Source organism: Lissotriton vulgaris, chromosome 1_1 (genome assembly GCF_964263255.1).
Source record: "Lissotriton vulgaris chromosome 1_1, aLisVul1.2, whole genome shotgun sequence".
Taxonomy (NCBI): Eukaryota; Metazoa; Chordata; class Amphibia; order Caudata; family Salamandridae; genus Lissotriton; species Lissotriton vulgaris.
Window position 1 is genome coordinate 716,550,455 of NC_141685.1, and position 13,551 is coordinate 716,564,005.

Genomic DNA, 13,551 nt, shown 5'->3' on the forward strand with positions numbered 1-13,551 from the left:
GCACCATAGAACAGAGTTTAAACCTGGCCATTATCGTAGGGAAATACACAAAAGCCAAAAAAGGGAGATTATACTTAGTCTTTGTTGATTTAACCGCAGGGTTTGACTCTGTAATCCACGCCAGGTTATGGGAGATCCTTGCTGACCTAGGGGTGGACCCAAATATATTGTCTTTCTGCAGTGTTTTTATGAGGGAGATTCAGTTAGCATCAGATACAGGGTGGAGGGTCATCGCACAGCAGGATTTCCTGTCAGAAGAGGGGTCAGGCAGGGCTGTGTCCTGGCCCCTTTCCTGTTTAACTTATACAATAATGGGCTGGCCAAGGCACTCCTAAAGAGTGGGCAAGATTTTTCCCAAGCAGGTGGGAGACGTATACCGGCTCTCCTATACGCAGACAACGCTGTCTTAATGGCGCGCACAGGGAATGCTTTACAAAGGATTCTGGACAGTTTTAACACTTTTATGCTTGACCTGGGTCTAAATATACATTTTTCCAAGACATTCATAATGAGCTGTGGTACAGGGACCCGTAGGGATACGGGCAGGGATATCTGCCTTGATGGTAGGAAGTTAGCATCTATGAATACTTTCTTGTATCTCTGTGTCCTCTTCAATCAGAACGACACATGGTCCCGTGCAATTGAGCAGAAAAAATGGGCTTTCGCATATCAACTAGCGCCCTGGCCATCTTTGCAAAGAAACTGGGCAGGAAGCTGCCCGGCAAAATTCTGCAAATATACAAAGCCCAGTGCTTCTCAGCAGCGATATACGGGGCAGGGGTGTGGGGAATCGCCAATTTCCTCCCTTTACAAACGGTGGAAAATGCCTTCCTCCGGTACACTCTTTCTGTTCCTCCTGGCATGTCCTCCTTTGTGTGCCAGGAGGAGTTGGGTCTCCCGTATCTGCAGACCTTATCAAACATGAGCTAATACTCCTCTGGCACAGGATATGGGCTAGCGTTCAGACCCATTTAAATAGATATAACCTGCATGACGGTACTGGGCTGGATGGTGCGCTGAAGATCTCCTGGCTCAGGTTTGTCTATAGATTCATGAATGATCTTGGACACCCAGATGTTTATTCAAACCCCAGGTCTATGGCTCGAGTCTCGAGGGAAATCCTGAAGAAAGAGGGCCTTGAAATGTTGGGCTCCCTTAGAATAGCAGTTGAAGTTTCCAGACCAACAGTTATTGAACATCAGTTAAGGCTTACATCTTTAGATATGGAAGCTTATTTATATTTTGTCCCAAGTGGCTACGACAGAATGCTCTTGATAAGATTTAGACTGGGCACGGTTTGTAGACTAGTGACTACTCCCAAAGTGAACGACTGGTCAAGATTGTTACCCCGTGCCTGTGTGACTCCGATTCTGAGCAGTCCACCATCCATCTAGTCTTCTTTTGCAGGTTGTTCTCAGAACTAAGGTAATTTTGGCTACTTCCCCTCCTAAGACTGCAGGGCCTTTTGAAAAAGGTCCTGTTCTTCCAAACATCTCCCAAGTGGTCAATCCCTATACGACTCCATTTCCGAAAGCCTGTTAGTCGTGTCAAATCTCCCAATTGGCCACCCTCCCAGAGAGGAGTTTGTGCAGTAAGTTTATTTGAATTAAAAGTAGTATTAAACAATATTGTCAATGTCAATGTCAAACGTTCTTATATAGCGCACAACTCACAGTGAGGTCTCAAGGCGCTAGCAGTGAAAGGACGATAGAACAGACAGCAACCCGAGACTAGTAAGCTTACTGAGGGAAAAGCCAGGTTTTACGTTTTTTGCGGAAACATTTGTGATCAGGTGTAGATGAAATGTGTACAGATAATTTGTTCCATAGCTTAGGGGCAAGGTATGAAAAGTGAGCGGCCTCTGTTGTGCACCGTTCAAATACGTGGCTGAACAAGGTATGATTTAGAACCTGACCTTAATGATCTTCCCGGTGTGTACCATTGAAGTTTGTTTTTTAGGTAGGAAGGGCCGGCATCATAAATAGTCTTATGTGCAAGGCTTAAGATTTTGAAATGGCATCTTTGCCGGACTGGGAGCCAGTGAAGGGTATGAAGATTAAGGGTGGATGGAAATCTCCAGGAAGATTGAGGACAAGCCTGGCTGCAGTGTTCTGAAGAATCTGGAGCTTGGAAAGCAGGTCATCATTCAGGGCAGTGAACAGGGCATTTCCATAATCGAGACGCTAATGACAAGGCCCTGCACCAGCGGTTTCCTTGCTTCAATAGGTAGCCACTTGAAAATTTTATGGAGACTATGCATAATCCCGTAACAGACTCCTGAGACCTGATTAACGTGAGACTTCATAGACCGAGATCTGTTGATGATAATTCCCAGGTTTCGTACTGATGACTTAGGAGGGGCACACGTACCTAATTCAGGAGGCCACCAATCTTGCGACCAGAATTCCTCAGCTCTTCCAAACAAGATGATTTCAGACCTGCTACTATTTAATTGTAGCTTGTTTGTGCTCATCCAGTTCTTTATTTGGACCATACAGCTCTTAAAACGAGATTGAGTGCGGACGTGGTCAGAGTCACAGGTGACGAGCAATTGTGTATTGTCGGCGGAAGACACGGTCTCAAAGTCGTATGATCTAATAATCCCAGCTAAGGGTGTTAGGTAAAGGTTGAACAACATGGGGCTAAGTATTGAGCCCTGTGGGACCCCAACCGTCACTGGTATGCTACGTGATATTATTGTGTCTACAGCAACAGTGGTGGATCTGTCTGCCAGATAACTCTCAAACCAATCAAAGGCTTTCCCTCCGATACCCACCTCCCACAGTCAATGTTTCAGTACACTGTGGGAGATGGTATCGAAGGGGGCAGACAGGTCTAGGACAACCAGAACAGCCAATTCCCTTTTACATGATAATGTTGTCCCTGGAGGCAACATTGAAACTATGTGACCTCTTTATAACAATGATTTTGTCAATCGCAAGGCAACCTCACAGAAAACATTTGAGCGGCTCCCACAATGACACACTTCTCCCAAAAGATGCAGCTTTGAAAGTCAGACACTTACAGTCCTCTTGAGGTATGGACCAGAAGGGTGATGAGAGTAGAAGTTGCAGGACAAATGCAGTTTAACGCAAGCATGGCATACTTGAACTCCTCCTCGCACACAACATGATCTATACAAAACACAAACAAAACAATAATTAATGGAACAATTAAAAAATACATTTTATATTGTTAAAGACTGATAAATCAAACATGTGCTGATTGTTACTACAAAATTAAATATTCTTAACAATTGAGTTTTCTGGGCGTTTCTGAATTGGTTGCTAGCGGCTTTCAAAGTGAAAAGGCAACAACAGGGACATTTCTACCCCATGTGTTCGGTCTTGTGTAGAGAACATGTTAGCTTCCTGCCAGAGTCCATGTCATGAAACATTTGTAAAAATTGAAAATTGATACTTATATAGCGCACTACTCACCTGCAAGGGTCTCAAGGCGCTTGTACAAATACCGCTGTGGAACCCATCCTGGCTTTCCCTGTGAGGCGTCCACTCCTGGGCACCCCCAAGGTGGAGGCCAGGCATCCTTAGCATTGTGGGGGCCCTTGTGGAGATTAAGCAAGCTATTGCCCAGAGTTGCAGAGTGGGACTCCATGATTGGCTCTGCGGTTAGGCCGAGTGATATTTGGCAGTCCCTTCGCACATTTCTGCTTTCATTGGAGTCAAGCAATTCAGATTAAGACTTCTACTCCACTATACACATCTTGTATTGTATGTCACATATCAGTGAATGTCTTCTCCATGCTTTATTTAACATCAGTCCCATCACCCTTGGGGAAAATGTATATATCCATATTTATTAAAAATAATAAGAACCCTCTAAATTGTGGCACATGTCACCCTGTTTCTCGGATAAATTGTGATTATAAATTCTCCACCCGGGTTCTGTCTTCTTGACTCACAGCTGTGATAACCTTATTAATAGATGCAATGCAATACAGATTTGTTCCTCCATGATACACTACCGCCTATGTCAATTTTGCCATCTTTGCTTTGGATGTGGCGAGGTAATTTAATGGTTACACCTGGATGATCCTGGTGGATGCTGAAAAAGCATTCAACAGAGTCTCCTGGTGGTACCTGTGGATGGTTATGTCAGAAATCGGACTGGGCCCAGACCTTGTAACAAGGAGCAGGCCTTATTTATCTTTGACAGCTAGAGAATTCACACATGGGAATGCTCTCTGAGTTTATTCAGATAGGTCGGGGAATGCAGTATGGTTGTCCTCTTTTCCCACCCTTATTTGCCTTTATATCTGGAACCCTATATTTGGGTATTACAGATAACAACTGTAATTCCATTGTTTGTTCCGTTGCTCAACTGAATGGCCAAGATCCTAGCTTTTGCCAATGACATTTCTGTGCTTGCATCATCTCCGGTAACGGCATTGCCAGCAACAGACGATGCAGCTATGGCATCTGGGCAAGTCTCAGTCTACAAATTAAATATCCATAAAACGGATATCATCTTTAATAAGGAATCTAATAAGGAAGACCCTCAGTAAGTAACTTCAGCCAAGTATTTGGGCATTCAATTATTGCTTAATATAGGAGCTATTGTAACCTTGAATTATTAAACACTTTACACTGAATCTCTTTCTTTATTTAGAAAATGACATAGGCCTCATCTTGCTCAGATTAGGAGAGGTAACATCATTAAGATGATTATATTGCCACTTTATATTTATTGAAGTCTATTCCTTTATACTTATGTAAGTGGTTTAAAAAAAAATAAAGTTGGAAGTAGCTGGCAAAAATTTATCTGGGCTTATAAAAAAACTGCAATCTGCTATCTTCGACTTTCTCATAGGGAGGTGGGTGGTTGCGCTCCTGCTCTTATCAAATTATTATTTACCTGCTTTTATGTTTTGGCTTTCTACAGTGGTGGTCCAATAATGATTAAGCCAAATCTAGGACTGATTAATACTGCTTATTTCAAGCATACACAATTTTAGACATTATCAGTCCGTCATAAGGTTTGGCAGGCTATACAATCGGCCTGTCGCTACCCCAAGTTCATCCATATAGCTTATTGGGTAACAATCCTAACCTTCCACCTTCTTTCTAAGATAGCTTTTCTAAATGTTGGTGTATAGCCAGCATCCAATGTTCGGGTCAATTCTTTAGGAATAGAACCTTCCTATCTTTTCAGGATATGACAAGGGATTACAGGCTCCCCAGAATTGGGGCATTCCGTTACCTACAGTTAAGAGAATTTGTACAGCGACTTCCCAATCGTGATAATACCATGAACTACATTGAAGTCCTCGAGAGTTTCATAAAGATCAAGAAACGTGGCTTTATAGATTCTTTATATTTGATTTGGAGCATCAGAGGAATGTGAGTGATACATTTGAGGTACTTCCTGCCAAGTCGTCTCGTAGCTTGCAGTGCAATGTGTCTGAGTCAGAGATACTGTACATCAATATGTTGGCTCAAAACACCTTGAATGTTTCCGGGTGCATTCTTTTAATATCTTAAATGATTTGCATTTTATAGCATTCAACCTATACCAATGGGGTCCGTGGAAAGCATAGGGTTGCTTTCATTTTGATTAACCTGTACATATTTTTGCAATGTGTGGTGCAATCATACTTTTGGGAAAAAGTATTTGTATGGATAAATCAACTTTGTAAGATGAATATTATCCCAAATACCAAACATTTTTTGTTTACAGTGACTTCTACTACATTAGCAATTGGTCAGGCCTGGTAGCAAAAGGATGCTCCGGATTCTTAGTCTTGGTGGCTGGAGTTTATATTGCTATGTGACTTGGAGCTTGCAACAGTTGAAAACATCCCTGTTATTAAAACCCTAGAAGAATATGGAAACCAGTTAAGAGGGTTTATTGAATCTTTTACCTGGTTGTGACATCACAATATGAAACAATAGCATAGATGTTCTTTTTGTTTCTCTTTTGCAATTCTAACTGTTTAGGACTTACTGTACCTATATATGTTTGATGGTTCTTTCTTGATTAGTATTTTTTCTTCTGATTTGATGTCATGCCATTTCTGAATGTGTTATGTTATTGTGAGACGTTGATGGACTATATCTTCCAAACAAAAAAAACAAATAAACGCAAATCACTTACAAAATAATAATTAGTGATGAAGTTATTGTATTGAGAAAAACAATTATTCCTATAACTTTACTAGCTGTGTGCTTCCTTCTGCCATTAAGAAGACTGAGGCCGTGTTCACAGGAGAATCTGCGTGTAAAGTGTTGTTTCAGGTACCCCTGGGATGTTCGATAAAGGGATTCATGGATTTGCATTAGGATTTATATTGGATTTGCCCCACTACAGCAGTAGCATAATTGTAGGACAGTGTTTCTTCTTTCATACTGCTGCATTGAAAATGTTTTTATGCATGCATGCCAAAATGATAATTGTATATCAGTAAGATTTTAACTTATGTCTTAAATTCTTTAGACTGGAAATAATGTATAATTAAAGCATGATGAAAATGCAAGAAATTAAATCATAAAATGTGTTTTCTCTATCACTTCAGAGATGACTTCCATGTTTATCAAAAGGGTGAGCCTTGTAAAAATTGTTATTTGACTTTTGGATGCTATTAAACAACGCTGGCTTAAAAACCTTCTGCAGATCTAGATTCAATCTGTGTGGAGTACATTGTCATTGTGGCTGTTTTTAAGATGAAGGCTGGGATTGGCCTGGTCGGGTTACTTGATATGACAACAACTGACTCTGTAAACATTGCCCTTACAATGAACGTGGCACGGTACTTTCTGGCCGAAAGACATATTGATGCAGGAATTGATGCAAGGTTTTGGTCGCAGGAGAAGAGTTCAAGCACAGTGACTGTAGAACCCAGATTTTATATTTATGTATTTTGTTTATTTTTGTGTGCTAACGAATTTTAGATTTGAGAGTGGACATATCAGGTAGGAACTCTAAAAGGGTGATGCTCATGCCTTTAGTTGAAAGGACAGAACCCTTGCTTGCCTTCCAGTTATAGAATATCAGAAAGTCCATCTGCACCCATCCGCGCACAGACAGTTCCCGGGGCCAGGATCCCTGCCTCTCACACCCTCAGTCCCACATCATGAAGCCCCTGCTGTCAAAAAGCTGACATAATAGCGTAGGGACCTATTGGAGCTAAACCGCTCTATGAGAGAAGTCTGTTATCGCAAAAACCAGCATGTTGCACTGGTAAGTCAACCCAAATTTACCCCGCCAATAAGCAATGCCTTCTTTTTAACTGTCGGTCCTTGCCAAAAGATAACAAGCATAGCCAATAGGTCTCGCCTTTGGGACCCTATAAGTGTTTAGCCATGCAACAGTTGTTGTTGCACCAAGGATATTATGCTGCATAGCTAAATATTTATAAGGTCCCAAAAGCGAGACCTATTGGCTATGCCAATGCTTGTTATATATGTTAACACTGTCTAGGCAAAGTTTTCACCTCATTAGAATCAGTTTAATGTTTAAATACAACAATCAGCAATTGAACGGTTATCAAATAACAAATGGCGTAACGGAACTTGAGGGCCCCCCCGCCCCTGCAAGGTACATTGAGGGACCCACAGTCCGGAATTTAATCAGGAGCTCACAGGCCAGAGTACTGTGCTGAGGTGACCCCCAGCAGCTTGGGGCACCCCTGCACTGCAGGGGTCCATTTATGCCACTGCAGATATTTTTTGGAAAGGGCCTGCTGCTGTGCATCAACACGCGTGGCAGCATATTTAGCAACATTTGACATCCTGATTCCCAACCTCCGCCCACCTTCTCTCTTAGCAAGCTCCTTAGCACATAGTCAAACTGAAATGCACTGGTTTATTTCCACTGTTATTTCTTGATCAGGGCCGGACAGGTCATAGCGGGCACCGGGCATTCATCCGGTGCGCCGCACGGGTGGGGGCCGGTTTTGGGCCGCCGGGGGCCCTTTTTGCAGCCCTGTAACAAAATCGTCCGAAAACCGGCCCGGCAAAGAGCTTGGTGGCACCTCCAACTCCCACCCCCCCCCACCCCGAGTGGGGAGGGTAGGCCGGCAGAGTATTTTGTCGGGCCAGTTGTGGTTCCCAGTCCGGCCCTGCTCTTGATGAACCTTACCCAGTTCAATTCCAACTTGAAAAATTTACGATGGTCCTACTTTTTATTCAGTGTGTCCTATTCCTTCACATAACATGTTACTGTTAATGTATCATGTTTTGTTTGAGCATCTCTGGACGACGTTAGCGTGGAGGGTTCAGAATAATTATTCAAACAATGAGATAGCGCTTGAGTGGTAACGCAGTGTAATGTTTATCTTTCATGTGCTCTAAATTGTTTAAGAAATGCTAAAATTCCTCCCACCACAGTAAATCTGCAGATCCAGTAACTTCATATGTTTAAAGACTTTCCTGAAGGCTTGGACGCTGCGGGGGTGCTGTTCGGTTTATTCTTGATTTTGTTGCCCATTCAGGGCTTAGAATAATTTCTAATTTTTGCATTCTCTGTATAACTCTGCATCGAGAGCCTTCATGTCATTGACCCTGTTCTGCTTTATTTAAAATCTGGTTATAAAAGAAATCCTCAAACTTAGATTTGATCTAGAATTCCATTATTGAGTGGGCACAATTATTTAATGAATTGTATTTGCGAGATTCTGCTGTTTAGGAATTGCCTTAACACGGCAACACATTCCCTCAGGGAACTGAGGATTAACACCGTCTCCGAAACAGTGAAATATGGAAGCTCTAATAGAGGTATTTTTGGGTTATCTAAATTTTGGGGTACTGTTTTGCTCCCACAGGTTGAGAAGGTAGGTACGTTGGGCTAGATGTACAAAAAGGCTGCTTGCCAAAGCAACAATCGAGCCAAGGCACGCAGCAGTAACAACAGCTCTGCTACACAATAGTATTCTAGTTATGTCACCCATCACAGTAACAGACAGATCTGTCCCAAACATAAGAGCAGCCAAACAATGCCACGTGGTACATAAGCGACTCAGTTCTGTCAGGTAGCACAGCGGAAGCTGCTCCCTGCCTCACAGCACTGGCAAATCCCCAATTCCTGGCAGGCACAGCGCCCACAGTTCTGCACAGAGCACTGACAGTTCTGTTACAGCGCACAGAAGCAGCTGGCTCCAGCAAGCATTAAAGAACTGCGCCCAACACGTCAAATACACATCCCAGATGTGGCACTTCCCAGAATTTGCCAAAGATTAAACTAACCACCATCAGAGCCGGCTTTAGGGCAATGCGACCAGTGCTGCTGCACAGGGCACTGACCAGTGGAGGGGGGAACTGACTTCTGGGAGGGTACTGTGTTAAGCAATGTCTTATGACTAGAGATGAGGTCCACTTTTGCCCGGTGGTAGTGAGAGAATCCGAGGAAACAGTCAAAGGTGATTGTCGCACTTGGCGCCACCAGAGCTAAAGCCGGCACCTTCCACCATATGCGCTCAATCTAGGTTGAGTGAAAACGTAACGCTGCCTGACAGACTAACTTTAGGTTGGTTCGGACTCTCACAGCCTATTGGTAATTTCAGACCTATACAGTTCCGCCGGGCCTTCTTACAGCCGCGGGCACAAGATCACACATTCAAAAAAGATAACTTCTGGCGCTGGGATGGGACACATCTTTCAAACGGGCCTGGGGTGGCGGCGATGGTTTATGAGACGAAGTCGGTGTATACCGTCTTGCATGTATATACCCCACTTCTGTGGGAGAGCACAGCTGTGTAAAAGCTGCGGTGTGCGAGATTAAAAAACAAACACACGGAAGCAGCCCCACTCATAAAATTCCCAGGGCTGGTTGTCTGGAGCTGGCCAAGCATGCCTTCTCTCGCGTGTGCTTCTGACAGCCCCTCTTCCTCCCTCGACGAGTTCATGCCTGAACTTGAGCGGCGGCTCTTCCCACCTACGGTAACTCTCAGGGCTGAGACAGCCCTTTCGAGCTCGGCACGGAGGGGAAACCAGCGCCGGGAGCAGTGCCGCAGCCTATGCCCATGGTTGCTGTTTGCACTGTGAAAGACAACAATAATCAGGGCTCTGTGGGCCCCGGTGCCACTGCACCTGCTGCATCAACGGAAGCTACGCCCCAACCATAAGCTGACCTGCACGGAGCTCCCCACTAGGCCAGGTCTGTTGTTGGATGTGATACAATTCTGGGGTTAACCTGGCGACCGGGAGCGTCATCTAATTCCACCCCTCCCCCCTTTCAAGGAACCTAAGCGCTCTTCTTTTCCCTTCAACTGGGGAGGGGAGGGAATACAATCTCCTTGGGACGTAACGGACCCATTGAGCGAAAGTGTGTTGCCCACGATCACACATGTAGTCAATTTAATAGGTCAAGATGGAAACATGTCTTCAAGGGGGGAGGGGGCAAAAAACTAGCTGTAAACCTTCGTGCCCTACCAAGCGAATTCTGAAGTCAACACCGCTTATGTTCCACAACAATCCAGTAAAAACAGCTACATCTCTATACATGTATTTAAAAGCTCTGCGCCGAGTGGTATAAGAAGCTAGTAGGCAATAGAATTAGATGCCACCGAGACAACCGTATCTCTCTGGACCCACCCCAGGCATTGGTTATCTACCACTCTGCGTCTTGTACACACTAAACTGGCACACAACAAACCGCAGAACCGGCAGAGGAGATATATAATGCCACAAGATTATGGCAAAGCTGAAATGAAACAAGAAGAGAGGGGGGCACGGGAAGCTGCACCCACAGGTGTGTCCGCCAGAATGAGGGCACGTCCACCCCGCCTTATATATTGGAAAAGAGTTTAACTCACTATGGCACACCTCAACACCACACAAGCAGAACCACTCGGAATGCTGGCAGACGCAGATAACAACAGCAAGATCAGGGAAGACAGAGACGAAAATTTTACATTAGTTGCTAATCCTGATGGTCAGATTACTGATCTGTCACGTGTTTAGTGGAATGTGTAACATGGAGTGGTGCTGTACCCGAAACATGAGAGGAGCCCGAGGGTCCAGAGATCGGAGAGTCCCTCCCACTAACTGTGCCATAGTGGGCCGTTTCCCCGGAAGCCAGACCGGAGTGGGACGCTTGGCAGAGCAGCGCTGCAAGCCTCGAGTGGGAGGTTGTGCAGAAGTAGGTATCAAAGGCAGATGCACCCAACCAAGGACCCCCGCTAGTCGCAGATACTCCAAGGTCGAGTCAAGGCAGAAAGAAGTGCGCACAGGTGAAGTACGCATCATTATTGACCTCTGCACAAAACGCATTGGCAGAGAGGCATTTTATTGTTTTAAATGTCAGAGTGCAGGGGGTGTTGCGATTGAGGCTAACCCTCTGAAAAAAAAGAGTAACTCGGTCCGTAGAAAACAAGCTGGCACTGGGTGAAGGATGGGCCAAGGGCGAGGGGGAGGAGGGCGCCAGCTGCTTGCTCCCGTGAGTGAATAGCCAATCGGGTGCTCCTGGCTTGTGGGTTATTCGTGTTTGCTTGCGGTATGAGAGAGTGTGTGTGCACGTTTCAGCTATCCGCATCAGATTTTATAGTACAGATGCACTTATCAGTACCAAATTAATCCTTATGGCATTGCCAGATGGGCCAGTCGGCATAGGTGCCTCGTGATAGCCAGAAAGCAGTCCGCCTTTCATCCACCAAATTCCCTTTCCATTGTAAGCTGACTGAGGATGTAAGACGGGGAAAGAGATGACGGTTCATTCCATAGACACAACATGCATACCCCCGGCGCCGTAATGAAGTGATTCAAGCGTGGTCATCTCAGGAACAGATTTGGACGACAGGGCCGGAGTACCGTGAAGTGACCAGAATGACTTGCTTTGAAGTGCGACTGTAACAAAACTGAAAGAGTGGCGAACACAAAGGAAAGAAGCCCGGCCACTCTAATTAGGAACATTGGACCCCTGCAACAAGGAAAAAAGCGCTCGCACGGAAGCAGAGGAACAGGATTCACTCGCGGGAGCGATAATTGCGACCAGATGGGCCACGCGCTCCTGTTAGTGAATCTCCTGACGTGCACGCGTTGCCATTGAAGGCAATGGAACGCGTGCACTTCCTTGTCTGAAAAGTCTAAGCGCTCGGAAAAGGTTGTTTTCCTTTGCAGCGCATGCGCGCTGCGAAGGCTTGACCTAAAAATGAAATAGCGTATTTAATACTTCCTCATGGAAACATGGTTCTCAGAAACGTCAGCCCCCACTAATTACGCCATTCTAAGACTTGACAGCCACCCTGAACAGGGGAGGAGGTCTGGCGATAATTTTCAGGCGCTACCTGCAATGCAAGCTGCAACCACTGAGTATCACTAATTCTGAAGCAGCCCTCTTTAGTCTCGCCCTGAGCAATCAGCTCACACTAGCAGGTTTTTTAATTGATCGCCTCCAGGCCCAGCTGCCACATTTGTAAAACATCTAATGGATGTCATCCCGCACAATGCGGTCCGATATGCTAACTTTTTAGTACTAGGAGATCTTAACATTCATATAGACAATGAGTCCTGTCCCATTGCTAAATACTTGGTGGAAGACCTTGGCCTTCTCGAACTCACCCAAATGGTTTTAGCACCTACTCATGCTTTCGGCCAAATACTGGACCCTATTTTTGCTTATTCCCATGCCTTAATGTTGGCCGCACCCACACCAGTAGCTTGGCCAGAACACCATCTGATCCTACTTGGAATCTCAGAGCCTCCCCAACCAGTGATACCACAGCAAAAATGCAATTCACGTAAATGGGCCTGCATTACTCCCACATCATTTCCAGCTGTCTTACACCAAAATGCACCATCACTTGTAGCTTGTACATCCTCTGCCAATGCCCACCTAAAGGGGTGGATCAACCAAGACCCAGATTCCCTAACCCTGTGGAAGTCTGCTACCAGCAGGTGGACAAACCCCTCCGCAGCATGGTTTTCTGAAGCCCTTCAGGAAACCAAAAAATCCTGTGAAAGTTTTGAACGCATGTGGTGCAAAGATTACGATGAGCACCACAAAACTCTCTACCTTGCGGCCTTAAAAGAGTATCAAAAGGAGCGCAGGCATGCTCGGGAAAACTTCTGTGCTCAAAAAATAGTGCAATCCAAAAACTCGTCCAGGGAGCTATTCCAGATCATTACATTTATGACCTCTTTAGAGCACACAGTAACGTCTATTCCAGCATCAATTGATCTCTGCAATTGGATTGCAAATCACCCTTCGATCTTTGGCTTCTTCCAAGCAACAATTGAAACAGGGTGTCCATCAAGGATGAGCTTTGAGTTCGAGCATGTTCATGCCTTTACAAGCGTCCTCTTTCGGACCCCTCTTAGTAAAGCATGGAGTGCAGACTGTGTCACACTCGGATGACATGCAGTTGATCATTACCATGGCCCAGGATAACGGCCAAGCGGCAGAAGACTTCAAGCTATGCTTCACCGACCACACTAACTGGATGACAAATAGCTGCCTTAGATTAAATGCCGTGCTGTAGCGAGCGAGATTACACTCCACTCCCAGTCGCACTGCAAAAATAAGTATATTATCCTTTTTGTAGTTCCACATCAAGTTTTCACTATTTAAATCCATATTTACCCTCATTGTACTCCAAAA

The 13,551-nt window shown here is 44.9% G+C and overlaps 1 protein-coding gene across 1 annotated transcript in view; it reads right to left on the minus strand.

The window, feature by feature from the left end:
* The window catches only part of LOC147747702 (potassium channel subfamily T member 2), a 1,549,272-nt gene that overhangs the window by 404,894 nt on the left and 1,130,827 nt on the right, over window positions 1-13,551 (minus strand). The window contains exon 15 of the mRNA XM_086926024.1: window positions 3,026-3,134. Coding sequence (XP_086782150.1) covers window positions 3,026-3,134 — 109 coding nt within the window. The remainder of the gene's footprint in view (window positions 1-3,025; window positions 3,135-13,551) is intronic.